Consider the following 20,632-nt stretch of genomic DNA (forward strand, 5'->3'; position numbering starts at 1 on the left):
AATATGGATTTAGCGGTGTTTTACAATAGGTCAATGCTTGAGGATCCAAGTTTATGATTTTGGTTACCTTCGTGCATATGTTTTAAGAATTGACTTTGCATGCTGCTATGCACCACCCCACTAGTGACAATGCCACCGCTACACCCACTACTAGTAGGCGCTACCCACCCTAAAGTGCTACAATAGTGTCCATGTAATCTCATCATGATACAAAAAGAAAACAAAGACTGGGGCTATGAGTTGGGAATGTGGTACAATTGTGTCCATGTAATCTCATCATGGTACAAAAGAAAACAAAGACTAGAGTTATGAGTTGGGAATGTCGAATCCAAGCCATACGATACAAAATGGGATCATCATCATACAACATGTGGAGCTAACCCCTCAGAGGGGGACATCAAGGATATCAATCATGGGGGTGGCTTGTAGAAGGCTTTGCATATCCACTGGGTGTGGGAAGGTGCCTCTATGTCTCTCTAGGATCTCCTCAAGTGGGGGGCTGATATCTATGTTTTTGGTGAGGTCTAGGGAGTCTGGGGGACATCCAACTCACTGTAGTGCCATGGCCCAATCTAGAGTCACACTAGAGTGGGGTCTAGCGAGTGGTCGGGCACTTGAGAATGTGTGGCTTGATGAGGTTATGGGTATGTCATCCATGGCTGGAGAGAGAGAGAGAGAGAGAGAGAGAGAGAGAGAGAGAGAGAGAGAGAGAGAGAGAGAGAGAGAGAGAGAGAGAGAGAGAGAATTACACATCTTTATGCATCATAGCAATGTTGTGTTCCTTTGATCTTGACTAAAAAGTGATGGTGTGTGTTTCTTTCAATGGCATTTATCAATCAAATGTTATGTTCCTTTAATCTTGACTAAAAAGTGACGGTGTGTGTTTCTTTCAATTTACCAATCAAAATGTTATGTGCTTGGGCTCCATTGTGACCACCTTTAGTGTGAGGTTGGGCTCCATTGTGACCACCTTTAGTGTGAGGTTGGGCTCCATTGTGATCACCTTCAACGTGAGGTTGGGCTCCATTGTGATCACCTTCAACGTGAGGTTGGACTCAATCATCAATGAAAATATACATTTGCATATCTCACCCAAGCATCACTATTACATACCACCATTATCCTAGTGTTAATCTCTATTAGTTTGATAGTGCGACAAAAGTTCCAAGTAGAAGAGAAGTTCCTTGATTAGAATGAATTTTTGACTACGGTGTGACCTTGTTCTAGAACTTTAAAGATAAACTTGATTAGAATGAGTTTTGGACTAGGGTGTGACCTTCTGGTAGAACTTTCATGTCAAATTTCTATAGTGAGGTAACACTTGCTTAACTATGTTTTTTTGCCTTGCCCTAAGGATGAAATTCCACCAGGGGGGATGAGTCTAGCTCTCAATGTAAGCTTAAGCATGTAAAGTTCCATTAGAATGTAGAGATAGTTACTTTTGTGAGTTGAGAATTTAAGGGCACTTCACACATGTGAGACACATGTCCTTAGCTATAACTCACTTATACCTTAGTTTTCACTACATTGTCCAGTTCTCTATAGGCTTGAACTCAAAAGCATTAACCTAGGCTTGTGGGAATACCCTTATGCCATCATGGGCTTTTTCTCTACTATGAGTACATGCAAAATTGGTGCTTGGAATTAGAGAAATATTTTGACAGAATCTTTCGATCATGATGTTGTTGAGGTGGAAATATGATTTTGTTGCTTACTTGGCTACTCTATGGAGATAACCACCAAGAACGTTAAGTTAAGCTACACAATAAATGGTGGTGATCGAGCTAACATCACCCCGCATAAGTATGCATGCATAATCTTTAACCTTTTTCTTGATATAAGTGCAAGTGTTGAACCTTGTTTTTTTATTGCTTTTGAAACAAGCATTCGAAACAAGTAATATGAGCATTTTGCCTATGTTTATGAAAGTGTATGTAAGTGCAAGTGTTGAACCTTGTTTTTTATTGCTAAAGCAATATGAGCATTTCACCTCTTGTTATGAAAGTGTATATCGAGCAAATCTAAGAAGGAGCACATTGAACATCTAAGAAGGAGAATATTGAGCATATACAAAAGGTGTTCTAGTTGTTTAGAAAGCATTCTCTTTTTTCTAGGAGTTTAAGCGTGCTCACTTCTTTGTGAAAGAAGTGAAAGAGTTAAATGAAATGTTTGACTAAAGCTGAACTAATTTAGACTCAATAGGACCTTGTTTTAATAGACATAAGAATCCATACATCAATGATTGGTAAATGTTCAAAATTTAACGTCTTTCCTAAAGTATAATAATGAGACTAATCTTCTTTAAACATGTGTAGTAGTTAACATAAGTGTAAATGTGCTCGGAGGTTTTTGCCTAGATCTAGGATACGGTGCCAAATAGATGGGTAGCTCTCCTCCCATTATCGTTTTGAATTGAATTTGGTAATGGTAGTAAAGAGGCATTAGACACCAATTTTTGACCACATGGTGTTTTTTGATATGGTAGTTTCACGCAATGATCCCCCCTCCTCTCCTTTTCACACTGAGCATGCTTGAAATCTCCCAAAGGATTAGGAATTCCAAGGAATGATCCCCCCCTCCCCCTTTTCCCCTTGAGCATGCCTAATGTCTCCCAAAGGATTTGGAGTTTCCAAGCATCTATTTCAAATTTTGAAAAATGAAGCTATCGTAGAATTTCATGTGAAGAAAGATCATTCAAAGGACTACCATGCAATTTCTAAATTTTTGCTCTTACTCTTCAACCTAATTGCAATTTATTTAATGACAGCCATATTAATTTCGTCAACTATGTTCATTGCTATAGACATAAATACAAGTAGATTTTAGGGTGTTTACAGACTTTATACGATGGGTGGGGAGAGAGTCTGGGTCCATGAGAATGGGTCAGGCAGACTTTTTTTTCCTTTATCCATAGTGTGTAAAGCACCCTTAGGGTGTTTAGAGTTTGCCTTTAGAAATTCTGGAAAATTCAAAGATTTTCATGATACATAGGCAAAAAGCCATGCGGAGAGAGAAAGAGAGTGCATTTTGGCATAGCGCATACAGCAGTTTGGATCGCTCTTCGGTTTTGGGACAAGGCATTGCTCTAGAGGATGCTGGGCCGTCAGAGTGCACGAGTTCTCGCCAGGGCAATGTGTGCCCGAGCCCCTGCTGCCACCCGGGGGTTCTCGGTCAAGCCTGCGGAAGTGCCGCCGCCCGTGTCCGATGCGTTCAAGGATGCCTTCAAGAAGGTCGCGCCCAACTTGCAGTTGCCCAAGTTCCCTTCCCAGTTCATGAAGCCCCGCCCTGCTGTCCCGGCCACCCTCCCCACCAAGCTCACCGTAAATTTCGTCCTTCCTTACAAGACAGAGTTGGATGCTAAGGAGGTAAGCCTACCATGACGCTCTCTGTGTTTGGAGAGAGAGAGAGAGAGAGAGAGAGAGAGAGAGAGAGAGTGAGATTTTAAAGATCATATGGCGACATTCATGTAGCAGAGACATAGGGCAAGTGTTTTTGTTACGCTGTAAAGACATGCCTGATGACCTTGTATATCATATGATAGCATGTGTGCATCCTGCACATTACAAAGAGATTTTAGATCGTATGATGGCATTATGTAACAGAGACAGATGGCATTATGTAGCAGAGACATACACACATTTCGCTACCTTGTGCATCATATGATGGCATGCATAGCAAGTGCACCTTGTCATATTGTGTGTGTGTGTGTGTGTGTGAGAGAGAGAGAGAGAGAGAGATAGACAGAGATGTCAGAATGCACAGCGGAAATGAAGACAACTGCTGTAGAGAGCAAAACGCAGATGAAAGAGAGAGAGAAGCTGTGTAACTTTGCTATATACACTAAAGAAAATCCCAGAGTCACATGTGAGAAGTGTGGGGGGCAAGGGGCCATTCTATATGGCCCCAGGCTGTTGGTCGGCCAGCCTAAATCAGGCCAACAGCAGCTCATGCTCACGACCAGCCAAGGGGCAGGCCACGACCAGCAAATAAGCTAGTCGGCCAAGTGCCTGAAGTCGGCCAGGACACCTGGACAGGTCGGGTAGCACAAGAGTAGTCGGCCAGCATCAGATGACAGCCGACTGCCCTCCACACCTCAGGGAAAAAAAGGGAAAATACATGGAGAGTGAGGAAAAATGGGGAAACACTAAAAACGGGCGGGCACACCCACAATATAGGCCTTGGTATAGTGTACAGACAGGAGATGACTGATAACACCCCCTCTCAGCTCCTGGATGTGGAACCAACCTGTCACGTGCATCCCGCACTTGGATGCCACGTAGACATTTCTGTACAGAAGGTGCAGGACCTGGGATGGTGAACTGGTCCCATGTGAGCCCAGTCCGGGAGATCCATCTCAGATGTCCGAGGTCAGGTGTGCATTGCCTGCACAGGAGTCTAAGGTCAGGTGTGCACTGTCCTGCACATGAAACAGTGCCAATCCGCGCTGTGAGTCTCCCTTTAGAATGATGTCAGTGGTTCTGTGTATTTGGTATGGTACCAGATGCCAGATCACTGAGTAGATTATGTTTAGGACAAGGAGCCAGCCCACAGGGCTACCCCGGAGATTAGTATGGGCATGGGAATGGTGTGAAACCATCCCCATGAGGGCCAGGAAGGCCCAGGCTGGACCCACCAGCCATGGAAGGGCTGTGGGACAGCCCTTGGGCAAAGATAAGGCTATTTTCAGGAGCATACAGCCTTTAAATGGCTGTAGGGCATGTATGGGGCAGCCCATACAGGCTGCCCAGCTTTGGGATTGTGGGCAAAAGATGTGCCCAGCCCTTAAGAAGCAGGCGCTTGATGTCCAGCCACCCAGGAAGTGATGCGCAGGAATTATGGGAATTTTTCCAGCATTTAATGGGATTTTTCAGCATTAAATGCTGAATATCCAGTCGTGGGACATAACTGATGCTGGCCGCCTGCCCTTATGCCGGCCGACTGCCCCTGAAGGGTAGTATAAATAGAAGAGAGCCATAATCCTATCATTCATCTCAGTTTTCACCAAGTGCTCAAGCCAATCACGGGCCAGTCAAGCCAAGGAGATTGCCAAGCAAAGGGGTGGACTTCTGAAGGTCAAGGGCAGGATTTTCCAGCCAAGAAAAGGTCAAGTTTTCTGTATTTGTTTTCAGATTTACATCATTCTAATAAAGTAAATACACCATCCGTGGTGGGGGCCCTACAGAGGGTAATTGGGACCCAATACTGTGTTCTCTCCATCTCCCCCTTCTCTCTCTATTTTCTGCACATCTCCTTTTAGTTTGTGCGTTAATTTCGTCGCGAAAAGAGTGCTGATTTCTGAGTTTTGAAGTACCGATCCTTCTCCAAAGCTTCCGCATATTATAGTGGTATCAGAGCCTACTTCAAGGACAAAGATTCAGCAAAGAAAACCAGAAATTTTTTTTTTGCTCGTGTGGTTGGTTTTTAGACACCGGTGGACTACCCCTTTCGGAGTGACTCCTGTCCCTCGAAGGACGGTTGGTTTTTAGCCTCCGGAAGCCTTCCACACAGATAGTGGATGGTCAGATTGCGTTCCGGAAAGGAATTGCATTTTCCCGCTATGGCGAGTTTCGGCGACGAGAGAGAACCAGAACCATGGGACTAGAGTGCACCAGGCAGCCCAGCTAGGGCACCCGGCAGATGATGCGAGCAATCGCAGACCAGACAGCCAAGCTGGATGAGCAGAAGGCGCGGATCTTGGCTCTGGAGGAGCGTTCTCGCTCTCCAGCGTCGCGTTTTCCATCTCCTCCTCCCTCTCCTTCCGTATCCCAGATACTAGATCCTCGTCACAGGGACCCTCGTTGGGTCACATCCGCAGCCAAGCTCCTTGCTTGAGATGCAAATGCGTGCATTGGAGATCCGACAACGAGAAGACGACGCCATGCGACGCGTGGAACACGAGCGTTACCTCATAGCTTTGGACGCCAGATTGACACCGATGGCGCCCTCGAATCATTTTCCGGAGAAAATAAATTTCAGTAAGTATAATGGTAAACTTGATCCCACAACTCTTTATTCATGGTTACATCAATTTGAAGCTTACTTTGCCGCAGTTAGGAAAACAGATACTGACAAAGTGATCTTAGCTAGTTGGTACTTGGAAGGTGAGGCCATTCCTTGGTGGACTCAGTGGGCTCATGCCCACACCAGAGCAGGTATGGCAGCTTATGTGTGGGACGAGTTCGTCCGCGACCTTAAGCAGCGGTTTCTACCGCCCCACTACCTTGAGCGACTCGAAGACGAGTTCAGGGGAGCGCGTCAGAATGCGCAACCAGTCCTTTAGTTTGCCAATAAAATTTCGACCTTGTGTCTACGATTAGGCTTATCTGATTCGGACAAGAAAGGGCAATTTTTGTATGGCCTGGACACGCAAATCCAATGGGAGGTGCGTATGTTTAGGCCAGCTCTCTTTGAGGACGCACTCTTGCTTGCGCAGAGTGCAGAAATGAAACACAATGGTGGCAAGCCCAAGACTTCCGAGCCGGCTTCTTCCAAGGCTAACGCCTCTTTGGAAGAGATTACGAACTGATGTATGGCTGTGTTTTTGGCTATGTGCATGGGCCAGTTAGATGCGTATTCAAGGCCTCGTGGATGTATTATCTTGGCTGATTAGAGGTGAATAATAGTGCGGTGTTTTGGGGCACAGGGCTGTGTGAAACCTCTATGCTAAGAGGTCTAGAGGACTGGTAGTTTGGACATGCATATGTATAAGCCATGAATGGCCATGATGTATTTAGTTAAACTCTTCCATTGAATGTGAATAAAGAAATACCGAAAGGGGCGCCAAGCTTTGGGGCCAACAGGTGTCGTGGTTCTTTTTTGTGTAGGAGCACTCTAGCTCCCTTTTGTCTGTCTTATTTGCTGGATTACAACTGTGTTTGGGTGACTGCTAGTCTACTGCACTTTGGTTTCTACCTGAGGCAGGTTTCAAGGTACCATTGCCGAGACCGTCACCAACTTACCCAAGGAGGTGAGCACGTGGTTGTTTTGAGGAAAGTCGTTGCTGAAAATTTCAGCAAGATGTCAGACCATGAGGATGACTATGACTATGATGATGGGGAAGAGCAGGAGACCACTCTTGAGAGGACTGAATCTGAGGATGTTCTTGCAAGAGAACAGGCTGCAGCAGATGCACGTTATGAGGATGTAACGTAGCCAGAAGATATGCCAAGTAAAGAGGAAGGTGATGCCCAATTCAAAGCCCATTTGGCAGGGGCAGTGTTTGTGCTCATGCAGCTCACGCAAAGTGAGAAGTTTGCTGAATTTATGAGGGCCCCTTTTGAGTCTAAGAAGAAGAAGAAGAAGGTGCGTTCTAGGAACCTGCCTCAGGGCAACAGTAGTGCCTTCCCACGGGATCTTGCTTTTGGACAGTTTTCCAACATGCAGAACACTTATGGTGCAAACCCATAGAGTTCCTTTTTCAGGGAGCCACCTATTCCGTAGCAATCGACGCATTTAGGCTATTTTGGCGGTGGTTTTGTGTTCCAATCTATGACCGGGGGTTACCCTCAAGGAGGCATGGGAATGCAAGGGAATTTTGGAGCTAGTTTTCAACTTGGTATGCAAGGCAACATATATGGTGGTATGCAGCCCAGAATGCAAGGGAATATGTATGGGGGCATGCAGCCTGGAATGCAAGGAAACATGTATGGGGGCATGCAGCCCGATATACATAGTGGCATGTTTGCAAACATGGGAGGATCAACAGGATTGCATGGTATGCAAGGTGTGGGAACTGGCAATGTTGACCCTAGTATGAGCATGAATGCAAGGGTAGCAATCTTGTGAAGCCACTTTCTTACGATAATCTAACGCCTATGGGTAAGGCGAAGGATTATAAGGAAGGGGGAGATGCAGTGAAATTTGACACATTCAGTGGCGCCAAAGATAGGCTCAAGGCTCTTACGTTTTTACAGCAGTTTGATGCTGCTTTTTCTGGTGGACTTTACACGGTGTCCTCGAAAGTGAGAAAAGCCGCGACTTTTCTCAAGGGCAATGCATTGTAGTGGTGGTCCACTCTTCTTTTGTAGGGCATAGTACCATCTACTTGGGTACAGTTTAAACAGGTGTTCTCTTCCGTGTGGCTCATATCTACATTTGAGGTGGATGTAATGACAGCATGGCATAAGTTGGATGCATCGAAGTGTGAAAATGTGGAAGACTATAACAAGAATTTTTGGCAAGCTCTACTCCCAGTTACTTCTTATTGTGCAGTGCCACTGTTTGAGCAGGTTGAGAAGTATTGTTGTGTTGCCCAAGGAAGTGCGTGACTATTGCATTAAGACCCGAGTAACAAATATGTCGCAAATGATAGAGAATGCCATGATGGCAAATGCGTTACTCACTGGGGTTTCAACTAGATTTAAGGGCAGCAAAAGCACTGGCAAGAAAATTGAGAAGTCAGGGCATGCATTAGTGGCTGCAGAGAAGCGGTGTAAGATGTTACCAATGCCCAAGAGAACTCCTGAGGAGAAGCAGGCTTTGTTGGATGCCAAGAAATGCTTTTTCTGTACCGAAGAGGGACATATGTCTTTTAATTGTCCGAAGTGTAAGTCCAACAAGGACTCTGACACTAAAGGGGAGCCCAAGTCTAAGAAAGCAAAGAGTTCTGCGGGGTTAGTTCCCGATCTTGCTGGGGAACAGCCAGGTGGTGAGGAGACTGAGTTGTGCAAAGCATGGGGCAAAGTTAGAGATCAGAATGCTTTGATTTTCTTTGACACAGGTGCTAGAGCCAACTTTATCTCACCAAATTTTGTCGGGAGATTATCTGCACAGAGGAGATGGGGCCTTTGTATGAGGCTAATATGGCTTGTCTTGGGTATGCAGAACCCGTTACCCCTATTATTGGGAAGATGAGGCTTCATGTGCAGGGTTATGTGGACAGTGAGGAATTCTATATCATGCCACTTGATGGGTGTGATGTTTTGTTGGGTATGCCACGGTGCCATAGAGTACATGTGGTGGTGGATACGTTCAACAGGAAGATTACTTTGAATCATAGAGGAAAAGAGCACATTTTGGATGTAAAGCTTAAAGGGGAATTTGTTCCTATTGTATTGGTTTCGGCCATTTCATCAGTAATGAAAAAGCATCTTTCCGCGTACTTGGTTTTTATTAAGGATGCAAAAGATGATGAATCTCAATCTAATTTGTCTAAAGATGGAGTCCGTATGGATCCTTCGAAAGTAGAAGCAATTCTCAACCAGATTTGAGAACCGTGTATGATGTACGCAGCTTTTTAGGATTGTGTTCCTATTACAGGCGGTACATACGGTATTTTGCTGACATTGCTTCGTCCCTTCATGCTTTGACAGAGAAGGGAACTTCGTTTCGATGGGCTGATTGGGAAATTGCAGCCTTTAAGAAGCTTAAAGAAAAGCTTACTTCGGATCTCGTATTGGTACTACCGGATCTCCGAAAGGCTTTTGTTGTCCAGTGTGATGCATGTGGGAACAACATTGGGGCAGTTCTCATGCAGGAAGGACATGTGATAGCCTATGAGAGTCGTATATTACAGAATGCCGGGAAGCATTTACACCTATGAGAGTCGTATATCACAAAATGCCGAGAAGCATTTACAGGTCTATGAGAAAGAGATGTTGGTTGTAATCTATGCTCTTTCTACATGGAAATACTATTTGCTTGGGGCTGATTTCATTGTGGAGACAGATCATCAGACCTTGTGTTATTTTCTCACGCAAACTAAGCTGTTTGAGAAGCATATGAGATGGGCCAACTTTTTGTCTATGTTCCACTTTTAGATTGTATATGTGGAAGGCAAAAAGAATGTTGTGGCAGATGCTTTGTCACGCAAGCCACAGGTCTCAGTAGTTTCACTTGCTTATCATCATGAGCTTGATGAGATGAAAGAGCAGTATGCGCAGGAGGACGACTTTGGCAGGGTCTATGAGTAGATGTCTGAAGGTCAACGACATGATCATTATACTCTCAGGGATGGCTTTTTGTTGATGCATGGTAGACTGTGTGCTACCAGGCAGTTACGGCTCAAGGTTATGAATCATGACTGAAAGTCATGCTCCACCGTATGCAGGTCATAGGGGCATTGAGGCCACGGTAAAGGCAGTTTAGGCTTTCTTTTATTGGCCGACCTTGAGAAGGGATGTTGATGCTTTTGTTAGGCAATGCATCGTATGTTGAGCATGCGCTACTATGGACCTTTTCAGGTATTGGAAAAGATCGGTGAGGTGGCCTATCGTTTGAAGCTACCAAATCACGAGAGGATTCACAATGCATTTCATGTGAGTCTACTTAGACCTTTCCGTGGGGATGTGCTTGAGGATGTATTAGATGAGGCTAAGCCGGAAGTGGAGGAACTTGATGAGGTTCTTATTCCCGAGTAGATACTGGCACATAAGGAAAGAAAGTTATGAGGTAAAGTTTCCCGTTGCTGTCTTGTGAAGTTCAAGAACTATTCACTGATGGATGTGAAGTGGATAGAGGAGGGTGACTTAGGGGATTCACCTCAGGTATTACAGCTTTATCTTGATGCCTTTGAGTTGGGGCCGACTCTTGCTATGGCTCATTTAGGTTTAGCAGAGCATAGGTCTGGAGCATTGCTTGATGCTCAAGAGGGGGGCAGCACCTCCGCTCCCTTGATACAAACAAGCTTGGATGTCATCTAGAGGTCACTTGGTGCAACTTTTGTCTCACCCAAAGGTACTGATAGTTGACAGTATGTCACGATTGTGACGTATGTATGTATCAGATCCTTTCTTCATTGCTGATTCCTGCTGCTGCAGATGCAAAGAGTAACCAGCTAAGGGAACTCCTACCCTCGATTGGTTGCGACTCTTCGCCAAAGGATGTACCTCTTCATCGAATAGCCACATCCCTTCGACGAATGGTTGTATCCCTTGATGAATGGTTGTGCCTCTACATCGAATAGACACATCCCTTAGCCTAAAGTTGTATCCTTTCGTCTATGGTCATGTCCTTTCGTCTAAGGACATGCCTCTTCAAATGTGTCTCTTCATCTCCTATATAAGAGACCTATTCTACTCAGTTTAATACAAGTCAATTCAATCTTCTCTCAAGTGTTCTCCTGAAGGTTCGTGTTCTCTAAGTTAAAAAGTACACAATATGAGGGATTAACAACATAATCCTCACAGTGGTATCAGAGCAAAATTTTTTCCTACCCGTGGGTTGTGAAGCCCTCACCCTCTCCGCGGCACTCCCTCGTCCAACCCTCTTCTCGGTGTTGTATGGAAGAAGCGGAGCGATGGTGGACTTGGCATAAATCCTTGCCCATAGTGATGTGAAAAAAAAAGGTTTCACACCCATACATACGCACCGTGTGTATTGCAGAGAGGGAACCCTTGCTGCATACTTGGATTACCCTCCCTCCCTGCTGCCGGTGGTGTTAGGTGTTCGCAGCATGGCAGGAACTGCTCCTCTCGCTGCCGAATATGGAATACCCCCCCCCCCCCCTCCTCGCTTCGTTCGCTGTCGGCGTGAGCCCTTGCTTGCTTAGAGCAGCTGCCGGCCTTGAGCCCTCGCTGCCGAATAGCGCCCTTCACCTCTTCGCTTAGTCGCTGGCGGCGCCCCTTCGAAGCGGCGCACCTTTTTCCTCCAGTCGGCTACGCGATCCAGGCCATCACCTTTACACCATTAAAAACACAAAATTTTAATACATCACATTGCCACGTGGGTCATCAATAAATAAATAAAAAAAACGGGCGTGCGCTAGTGTGAACCGGCACCCCTTTCCGTTGGCGATTCGCCCCCCCCCCCCGGCGGCTGTCAGGATGCCGCCTTCTTCACGCTCGCTCCCCTCTCCCCGGCGATTCGGCGACCATCCTCCCGGCTGTCAGGGGGTTCTCCCGGCTCTGCCCACGCCACATAGTCTGTGTGCTCTCGCCCTCTACGTGCATGCTTCGACATCATCGATCTCTGACGAACATTTTCACTCAACCTGTTATGAACTCTCGACAAGGCAGATGGGTTGAATTCTTGGCTAATTTCGACATGATTATCCAGTATGTTCTTGGTCTTCAGAATGTGGTTGCAGATGCTTTGAGCCGCATGCCTCGAGCCACTAATTTTGCCATCACAAATGTGCAAATGGAAATCCCTGCTTGTTTCAAAAATGAGTATTTGACTGACAGAGATTTTGGAGATACGTTCCGTGCTCTCAAATCTTCTAATCCCAATCCTGCAGAAATGAACATGTTTGCAGCCTACACCATCATGGATGAGTTGCTGTTCTTTTCTGATCGCATTTGTGTGCCTCACAATACTTCATTGCGGAAGATTCTCATTCAAGAGTATCATGAAGTTCCTTATGTTGCTCATCCTGGTATCAATAAGACATATCGGCTTTTGTCTGCTACATACTTTTGGCCTCAGATGCAGCAAGATGTTATCAAATTTGTCAAAGCTTGTCATTCGTGTCAGATAATGAAAGCCTCTCGACAACTTCCTCAAGGGTTACTTCAACCATTGCCAGTTCCCAATGAGAGAAGGGAAAGTATCAGTATGGATTTTATCACCACTTTGCCTCGTTCATCCAAAGGCAATGCTCAGATTCTTGTGGTGGTTGATCGATTTTCCAAAATGGTGCATTTCATTCCTTGCAAGAAAGCTGCTTCAGCCCGAGATGTGGCGTCATTGTTCGTGCAACATGTCTTCAAATTGCATGGTTTGCCGAAAACCATCATCTCTGACAGAGATCCAAAGTTCACTGGACATTTTTGGACGTCTTTGTTCAAATCTCTTGGCACGAATTTGTTATTCAGTTCAGCCTATCATCCTCAAACAGATGGACAGACTGAAAGAGTCAATCAGATTTTGGAAGAAATGATTTGACATTACATTCAATTCCGTTTGACATCATGGGAAGATTATTTGCCACTCGTGGAATTGCTTATAATAATTCCCATCATTCAGCAATTGGATTAACTCCATTTCAAGCAGCATATGGGCATACTCCTCTTGTGCCTACAAACTTTGTTTTACAACACAAAGTGGCGTTGGCAGATGAGTTGGTTCAGGAGATGCAAGATGTGCTTGTGCAAGTTCGAGATAAATTGGTCCATGTGCAACAAAAATATCAAAAACAGGCCAACAAGCATTGTCGACATGAAGATATTCAAGAAGGAGATTTGGTCTTGTTATATGTGGCACCTCACCGCTACAAAACAGTGAAGTCAGTTTTCCAAAGTTGCGACCTCGCTTCTATGGGCCTTTCAAGATTCTTAAGAAAAATTCAGTTGTCAGTTACAAGTTGGAACTTCCACCTTCATGGGGGAAGGTTCATCTGACTTTTCACATTTCTTGGCTCAAACAGTATGTTCAAGGAGATTCGCCTATTCCAGACTTATCTTCGTATGTACCAGAAATTGAAGATGATCGTATTATCCTTGTTCTGGAAGTAATTCTTGACGTGCGACAGAAGGAAACAAGAAGAAAGTTGACTACAGAATTTCTTGTGAAGTGGATGGATTTGGATAAGTCTGATTCCACTTGGCAAACAGATGAAGAAATGCAGCAATACCCTAATCTTCTTCAGGAGTTCTTTGACAAACGGATGTCTATCATTTGACACATGGGTTTTATTTTAAATGGGAGGGAATGTCACGATTGTGACGTATGTATGTATCAGATCCTCTCTTCATTGTTGATTCCTGTTGCAGATGCAAAGAGTAACCAGCCAAGGGAACCCCTACCCTCGATTGGTTGCGACTCTTCACCAAAGGATGTACCTCTTCATCGAATAGCCACATCCCTTCGACGAACGGTTGTATCCCTTGATGAATGGTTGTGCCTCTACATCGAATAGACACATCCCTTAGCCTAAAGTTGTATCCTTTCGTCTATGGTCATGTCCTTTCGTCTAAGGACATGCCTCTTCAAATGTGTCTCTTCATCTCCTATATAAGAGACCTATTCTACTCAGTTTAATACAAGTCAATTCAATCTTCTCTCAAGTGTTCTCCTGAAGGTTCTTGTTCTCTAAGTTAAGTACTTAAGTAGTAATTAGTACACAATATGAGGGATTAACAACATAATCCTCACACAGTACATCTGTCTATTGGACTTCTATGATATAGTACTAGTCACATTGGATGTTGTGGTTATGTATGGTTCACAGTGGTATATAACTTGGACTATTACTACACCGTTGGCTTGTAGTGAATGTTGCTACATATGCATGGCTCAGAGAGATTGGGACGCTAATCTTGCCATATTGTACTTTTCACTTTCAGTTGGATCACATGGCTGATATCTTGCTGTGTGGGCAGCCTTCGTTATCAGTGTGGTTCCGCTTTCGATGTCTTGCTGTATCATCAGAATGCAATCAAGGATGCTTGCCATTTTTCAAGAGGGGGGTATGTCACGGCCCTGTGAATTTGTGCAGTGTAACTATGAGCATGGTGGTCAGTGAACAAGACATTTTAATGTTCATACTTGGGGCAAGGGGACAAAGGTTTTAAAAACTAATAAAACCCCATGTGTGGAGGGGACAAGGGGATAGGTTTTAAAAACTAATAAAACCCCATGTGTGGAGGGGACAAGGTAACAAAGGTTTTATTAAAAACAAATGAGAGAACCCTTTGTGGTGGACGTGGCCCTTTTTGGGGGGGGCTTACGTTATTTTTGGGGGGAGCTTCTTTTTGGAGAAGGTCGACTGCAGCACGTGTCCTTTCCTCTCTGGAAAGGACTGGCGGGCTGGACTGAACTGCAGGTTTCTCTGGCTCTCCTTTTGGTGTCTGGTGGGCTGTTGGAAGGTGGCGCACAGGGGCTGAACAGAAAGGACCGGCTGCAGGGTTATTGGGCTGGACTGCTCACGGGCTGGACAGAGGGGCAGGATTGACAGCAGGTACGCAGGCAGCTGCAGGACTGTAGGCTGCGCAGGTGTAACTGAACTGTAGGTGGCGCCGGATACAGGGTGCAGACCTCTCTCTCTCCCTCTCTCTTGTGGAGGGTGACAGGTTGCAGGAGAAACAGGGGGATCGGTGTTGCTGGACAGAGATAGCCGACCGTTGATTTCTCTCTTACTCTCTCTTTCTCTCTCTCTCGCCAGCCCCCTGCTCGCCCCTGCTCACCGCCCTCTCCTCTGTTTCGCTTCTCTCGCCTCTCTCCCTGTTTGCTGTTTCACCCCTGCTCGCCGCCCTCTCCTCTGTTCGCCGCCCTCTGCTCTGTTCGCCGCCCTCTCCTCTGTTTGCTACTGTCGCCGCCTCCTTCTCCCTAGGCCGCCCCTGCTCACCGCTGCCTTTACTGTTCCTCTGTTCGCTACTGGCGCCGCCGCCTTCTCCCTGGGCCGCCCCTGCCCACTGCCACCTTCGCTGTTCCCTGTTCGCTTCCGCCCTCTCTGTTCGCCACTGACGGCCTGCTGGGTCGCCTCCCTCTCCGCTAGGGCGTGTGGCCCCCTTTCCCCACCCACCCTTGCTCAGGCCCCCAAGGCAGCAACATAACTCTCTCTCTCTCTCCTCAATCTCGAGGAATGGCCCCGAGTCTCCAAGAGAAACTCGAGGCCCTCGAGACGGCAATGAAGGCACTAATCAAGGAGAATAAGAAGACATCCGATTCCAACCTCAATGAGGTGGAGAACAAACTACATCGGCACATCATGGCCCTTGAAGCACAGGTCACGGGCCTTGAACAAGAGAACACAACACTCAAGGAGGAGGTGAGTGCATTGAAAGTGGAACTGGTAGCGGTCAAGAACACCGAGAAGGAAGAAGGGGAGATCAATGAGAACTCTCTCATGGCCATCAAAGAAGAGATCTCCAAGGAGATCACAAAGGACATGGAGGGAAAACTCGAAGCCAAGCAGTCGGATGGGTTGAGGTGGTGAAGAAGAACATGCGCAAAGAAGTGAGGGAGGAGACTCTGTCACCAATTGGCCGACCATTTGGTCCATCTCCAGTTTTTGCGTCTCGTTCACTTGAGGCCAGGCCAGTGTCTCGTGTGAAGAGGCCAGTATTTTGCTGACATGGACGGGAGCCAGACTGGTGCCACCCGTGTGTTAGCGGGATGGTGTCGTATGGACGGGAGGCAGACCAGTGCCACCCGTGTATGACCTGGACTGTGTTCGACCCATGGGACTGGCACGCCATGGAAGAGCCAGTATTCGTGCCGTGTTTTGCCTATGGGACTGTCCCACCATAGGGAAACTCGTGCCTGGAAATGTGTCTTACCTATGGGACTGTCACTCCATAGGAAGACCAGGTTTTTATGTTTTTATGTCGTGCCAGTTTTGTGCCGACAGATATTTTGTACATGTTCCATGAACGGGAGATATGTCCATGTTACTTTTTGCACATGCACACATATTTTGCATGTTTGAAACTGTTTTCGCATGACATGTATTTGTGTGTTTGCCTGCCTGACGTGTTACTTACTGAGCGGGGACGCCTGCCAGTGAGTCGTGAAGTCTGCTCTGTATTCTGACAAGTTTTGGTGCATGTGAACAGGTGGTAAGTATGTCGCACATGTTGTTTTAATATCTTTTATTCTAACCCTTTATTTTATAAGGTTAGGTGTTCACACTTATTTAAAAGTGGGCACCCCCTTTGGGCACCCACTTTGGGGCCAAGGTGGGGAGCCCCACTTTTAAGTGAGTGTGGGGGTGGGCATGGTCACCTACCCCCACTAATCCCCCACATGCATGCGTGGGTATCACCAAAGTTAACTCCACTATAATTTTATTAAAAAAGACTTCCTCCTTCAAGCGTGAGGATCCATCGCTTCTATTTGGTGTTTGTTCATCACCCGATTCTCCTTCCACGTGAAGACCAAGAAATCGTCTCCTACGCTTTTGCTCCTACAGCAACCAGGCGCATGCTTTTCCCCATCTCTGCTGGCGATTGAACTTGCAGCAGGCGGCTGCCATCTTCCCCCTGTACTGCTGCGCATACTGTCTTCCAGGCGGCTGTCACCTCCAGACTGCTGCGCATACTGTCTTCCAGGCGGCTGTCACCTCCAATAGCCAGTGTGTACACTGCTGTTGGTTGCGCCTGCTTTACTACAGGCGGCTGTATTGCCAGCCCAGCACTGACTGCAGGTGGCTACTACCCCCCACACGACAGTACTCCAGCAGGCAGTTACTCCCTCTGGCGACAGTACCTGTAGGTTGTCTCTTCTCGCTCAGGCAACTCTGTTTGGGCTCCTCCACACTGCGGCCAGGCATCTCCTCTCTTGCAAGTGGATGCTTCTTCTCTCACAGCAGGCGGCTGTACCTTTCGTGGTGGTGCTTGTCTTGATAGTTCTACTCGAGGCAACTCTTTCTTCGACAAGGGTGGCTTCATATTCTACACAAACACCACAAGTTTTGGTCTTCTACCAACCATCTTCAAGTAAGTGATTTTCAGATTTGAGTAAAGCATTTTTATGTTTAAATCTGATAAGGGATTCATCCCTCTACGGCCACACCCGTTCGGTGCCGGGTTGTCCAAGCTGTATTGGCGAACCTCGGTCCAAAGGTGCTGAGATCGGGAGAGCCAGGCGTTAGTACGAGAGCGCCTGTTTGTGCGTGGTCTCGGAACACCAGTGAGGCGCTCTCCGCGGAGTCCAGTGAAAGCACAAGACCGTAGCGATTGGACCACACTAGTGGTCGTTCTGCTTCGAGTTTTCTTCATCGAAATTCGAGCCTATTTGTTTGGTACTGTTTTCATATGTACATGGACATTATCTGGTTCTTGGAACCCATGGAGCATTGTATTTATTAAATACTCCCAATAAATATATCATATATTGAGGGGGGGGTCGGCCCGTTCCGGCCCCAGTGCTGGTGTCCATCTTTCCATTTCATTTCATTTAATTTCAAGTTGTTTAAAGTTGTCCATTTCATATTTGTGGTTTTAAAGTTGTGCTATTAAGCGTGTGGGTGTCCAACGGAGTCTTTCCCACTTGACGGGATCGGTTTCATTGGTATCAGAGCACGGTTGTTTCCCTCTTCCTAGTGGGGAAACGAACCTGTGTACTGGACATCCCGCTTTTAGCAAACTTTGAACACAATGGACAGCCAAGGCAACCGTTTGGAAGTACCTAATTCGAGGGGTCCCTCTAGTGCCTCTCGTGGGTCTGATGCCCTGCGTGGTAGACACAAGCCCCTTGAAAGGGTTATGGATAGTGAATCCAAGGGTCAACTGTCTCCAGGAAAGACAGTTATGCTTGAACAAGAGCCTGATGCTATGAGGGCTGAAATGGAACATATGAGAAAACTTTTGCAGGCTCAAGAGCAAGAGTTGAAGTTCTTACGTGAAGATCCACATCTACAAAGTGCTATTGAAGCCAGGAAGGCTGATGCTATGGTTGATGTAACCTTTGAATCAATGGCTCGTGAAGTGGGCAAGAAACCAAGGGAGTTGGCACTTGCCTATCTCCTTCGCAAAGGTGATATCAAAGAGGGGGATGACGGAGAGCTGAAATTCAGAAATCCACCTCGTTTGAAGCATGGAGATCCCGCATCCCAAAGGCTGAAATCTTTTATGCAAAAGGAAGAGGTGACTGTCACCTCTCGACATGCATCCTCTCCCCAAGGCACTAAGCCTGACAGATATATGTATGCCAGTGCTCATGGAGGGCACGAAAGTCACATGCATGCAAGATATGTATCTCATGGTGACAGGTCTACTTCCAGAAAAATTTTGCCTTCTGAGTTGTCTCATGGAGAGACCATGCCATATGCAGGTAAGTCACATGCATCTGAGCTTCGAGTTCGTGGAGCACATGCCACCGTGCCCCATGAAGCTTCTATGACGGCCCATGGAGCCCATGCAGATAGGGCTACCCCGTTGGATAAGGGGAAAAGAAAAAGAGAAGATCATGAGCCTCATGCCAGGAAGCTCAAGGAATTCAAAGCAGGTGATAAATCTGTCAAATTTGATGTCTTTCATGGTGAACATGATGCTTCTAAGGTGTTAGCGTTTGTGGCACAGTTCGACATTGCTTTTAGCGATGAGGACGTTACAGAAAAATCAAAGGTGCGCCATGCTAGCATGTTTTTGAAAGGGACTGCTGCCCATTGGTGGATCACTGAAAAGATCACCAAGGATCCCATGTCTACTTGGAAGGAATTCAAAGATAGATTTTATGCTCAGTTCTTGCCACCCAATGCAGAGCAAACTCTCACTCAAAAGTGGGACAGGCTGGAACAAAAAGATAATGAGAGTGTGCAACAGTATGTTAACAAATTCTGGAAAGTGTTGCTGGAAGTGACTCCCTTCATGCTAATCACTGAGGATGAAAGAAAGAGGAAGTTTCGTTCTGGATTGCAACCTGCTTATAGATCGGGAATTGAATTGCACCCAAAACATACGTTGCAACAACTCACAGCTTCTGCTCTTGCTACAGAGCAATTGGTGCTCAAGATCAAGCAGGATCAAGGAGGTTCCAAGGGGAAGGACAAGGCTGTCCCAAATCAGCAAAAGGGTGGACAGCCACCTAAAAAGAACTTCCGGGAGCCCTACAAGGGTGGTAAAGCTGAAAATAACTCATCCAAAGAACAGGGCCCAAGGAAGAAGAAATTCGGCTTAACCCCGGAGCAAAGAGAGCAATATGCTAAGGATGGAAAATGCTTTTCTTGTGGTAGCAAAGACCACATGTTTCGGCAATGCCCAGATCGCAAATCAAAGCACGAGGACAAGCACACCAAAGCAAATGTTCATGCAGTTCCTGATGTGCAAGGTAATACAGGTCATGATGCGAAAGAGCGTATGGTTTGCAAGGCTTGGGGGCAAATCAAGGATCAGCCCGCACTCTTCATGTTTGATGACTGTGCAACTGACAATTTCATCTCTATGCAAATGGCAGCTGTATTGGGTATCGAGGTTGAAAACATGGGACCTCAGATTGAAGCCGAAGCTGCATTTATTGGTAAAGAGGTGCAGGTTACTCCTTTGATTGGGAAGTTGCGCATCCATATACAGGGCTATCTTGATAATGAGCATTTCTTAGTTGCTCCACTGAACGGATGTGATGTATTGTTGGGCAAGCCGTGGCACCATAGGCTTGAGCCCCACAAAGACTACAAGTCCAATATGATTTCTTTTATGCATAAAGGCCGCATGCATTTTATTGATGCTGGCAAAGAAGGGGATTCTATCCCAGTTGTATCACACATCCAAATTAATAAAGCAATGAAAAAGAGTCTTTCAGCGTACTTGGTTTTTGTGCGTGATAGTCTTGTGCCAAATCATCAAAATGTGGATGCTATGTCTAATGATAGGCTGAATTTTCTTAATGCATTCAACGACTGTTTCGCTGACTCATTGCCAGGTGAATTACCTCCCCAAAGGCCCGAAGATCACCGCATAGATCTTGTGCCAGGTAGTTCTCCTCCTAACAAACCCGCATACCGAGTGAGTGCCGCACAACAAGAAGAAATTATGAAGCAGGTAAACGAGCTTTTAGAGAAAGGTTTGGTTCAGCCCAGTTCCTCACCTTACTGCTCTCCTGTGCTTCTTGTTCAAAAGAAGGACGGATCATTCCGTATGTGTGTGGACTCTAGAGCTTTGAACAAGCTTACCATCAAGAACAGATTTCCTATTCCACGTATTGATGATATCTTGGATAAGCTTGATGGTTCAGCTTGCTTTAGCAGACTTGATTTGAAGAGTGGTTATCACCAGATACGCGTGGTGCCACAAGATGTCCATAAGACTGCATTCAG

The 20,632-nt window shown here is 46.2% G+C and overlaps 1 protein-coding gene across 1 annotated transcript in view; it reads left to right on the forward strand.

Moving 5' to 3' along the window:
- Positions 1 to 2,997: 2,997 nt before the first annotated feature.
- Positions 2,998 to 20,632, forward strand: part of LOC147603059 (ATP synthase subunit delta', mitochondrial-like) — a 36,925-nt gene continuing 19,290 nt past the window's right edge. The window contains exon 1 of the mRNA XM_086797041.1: positions 2,998 to 3,365. Within this exon, the coding sequence (XP_086653167.1) occupies positions 3,093 to 3,365 (273 nt within the window). The 5' untranslated portion in view covers positions 2,998 to 3,092. The remainder of the gene's footprint in view (positions 3,366 to 20,632) is intronic.

This window comes from Cibotium barometz, chromosome 65, assembly GCF_041138505.1.
Source record: "Cibotium barometz isolate CiBa-2024 chromosome 65, ASM4113850v1, whole genome shotgun sequence".
Classification (NCBI taxonomy): domain Eukaryota; kingdom Viridiplantae; phylum Streptophyta; class Polypodiopsida; order Cyatheales; family Cibotiaceae; genus Cibotium; species Cibotium barometz.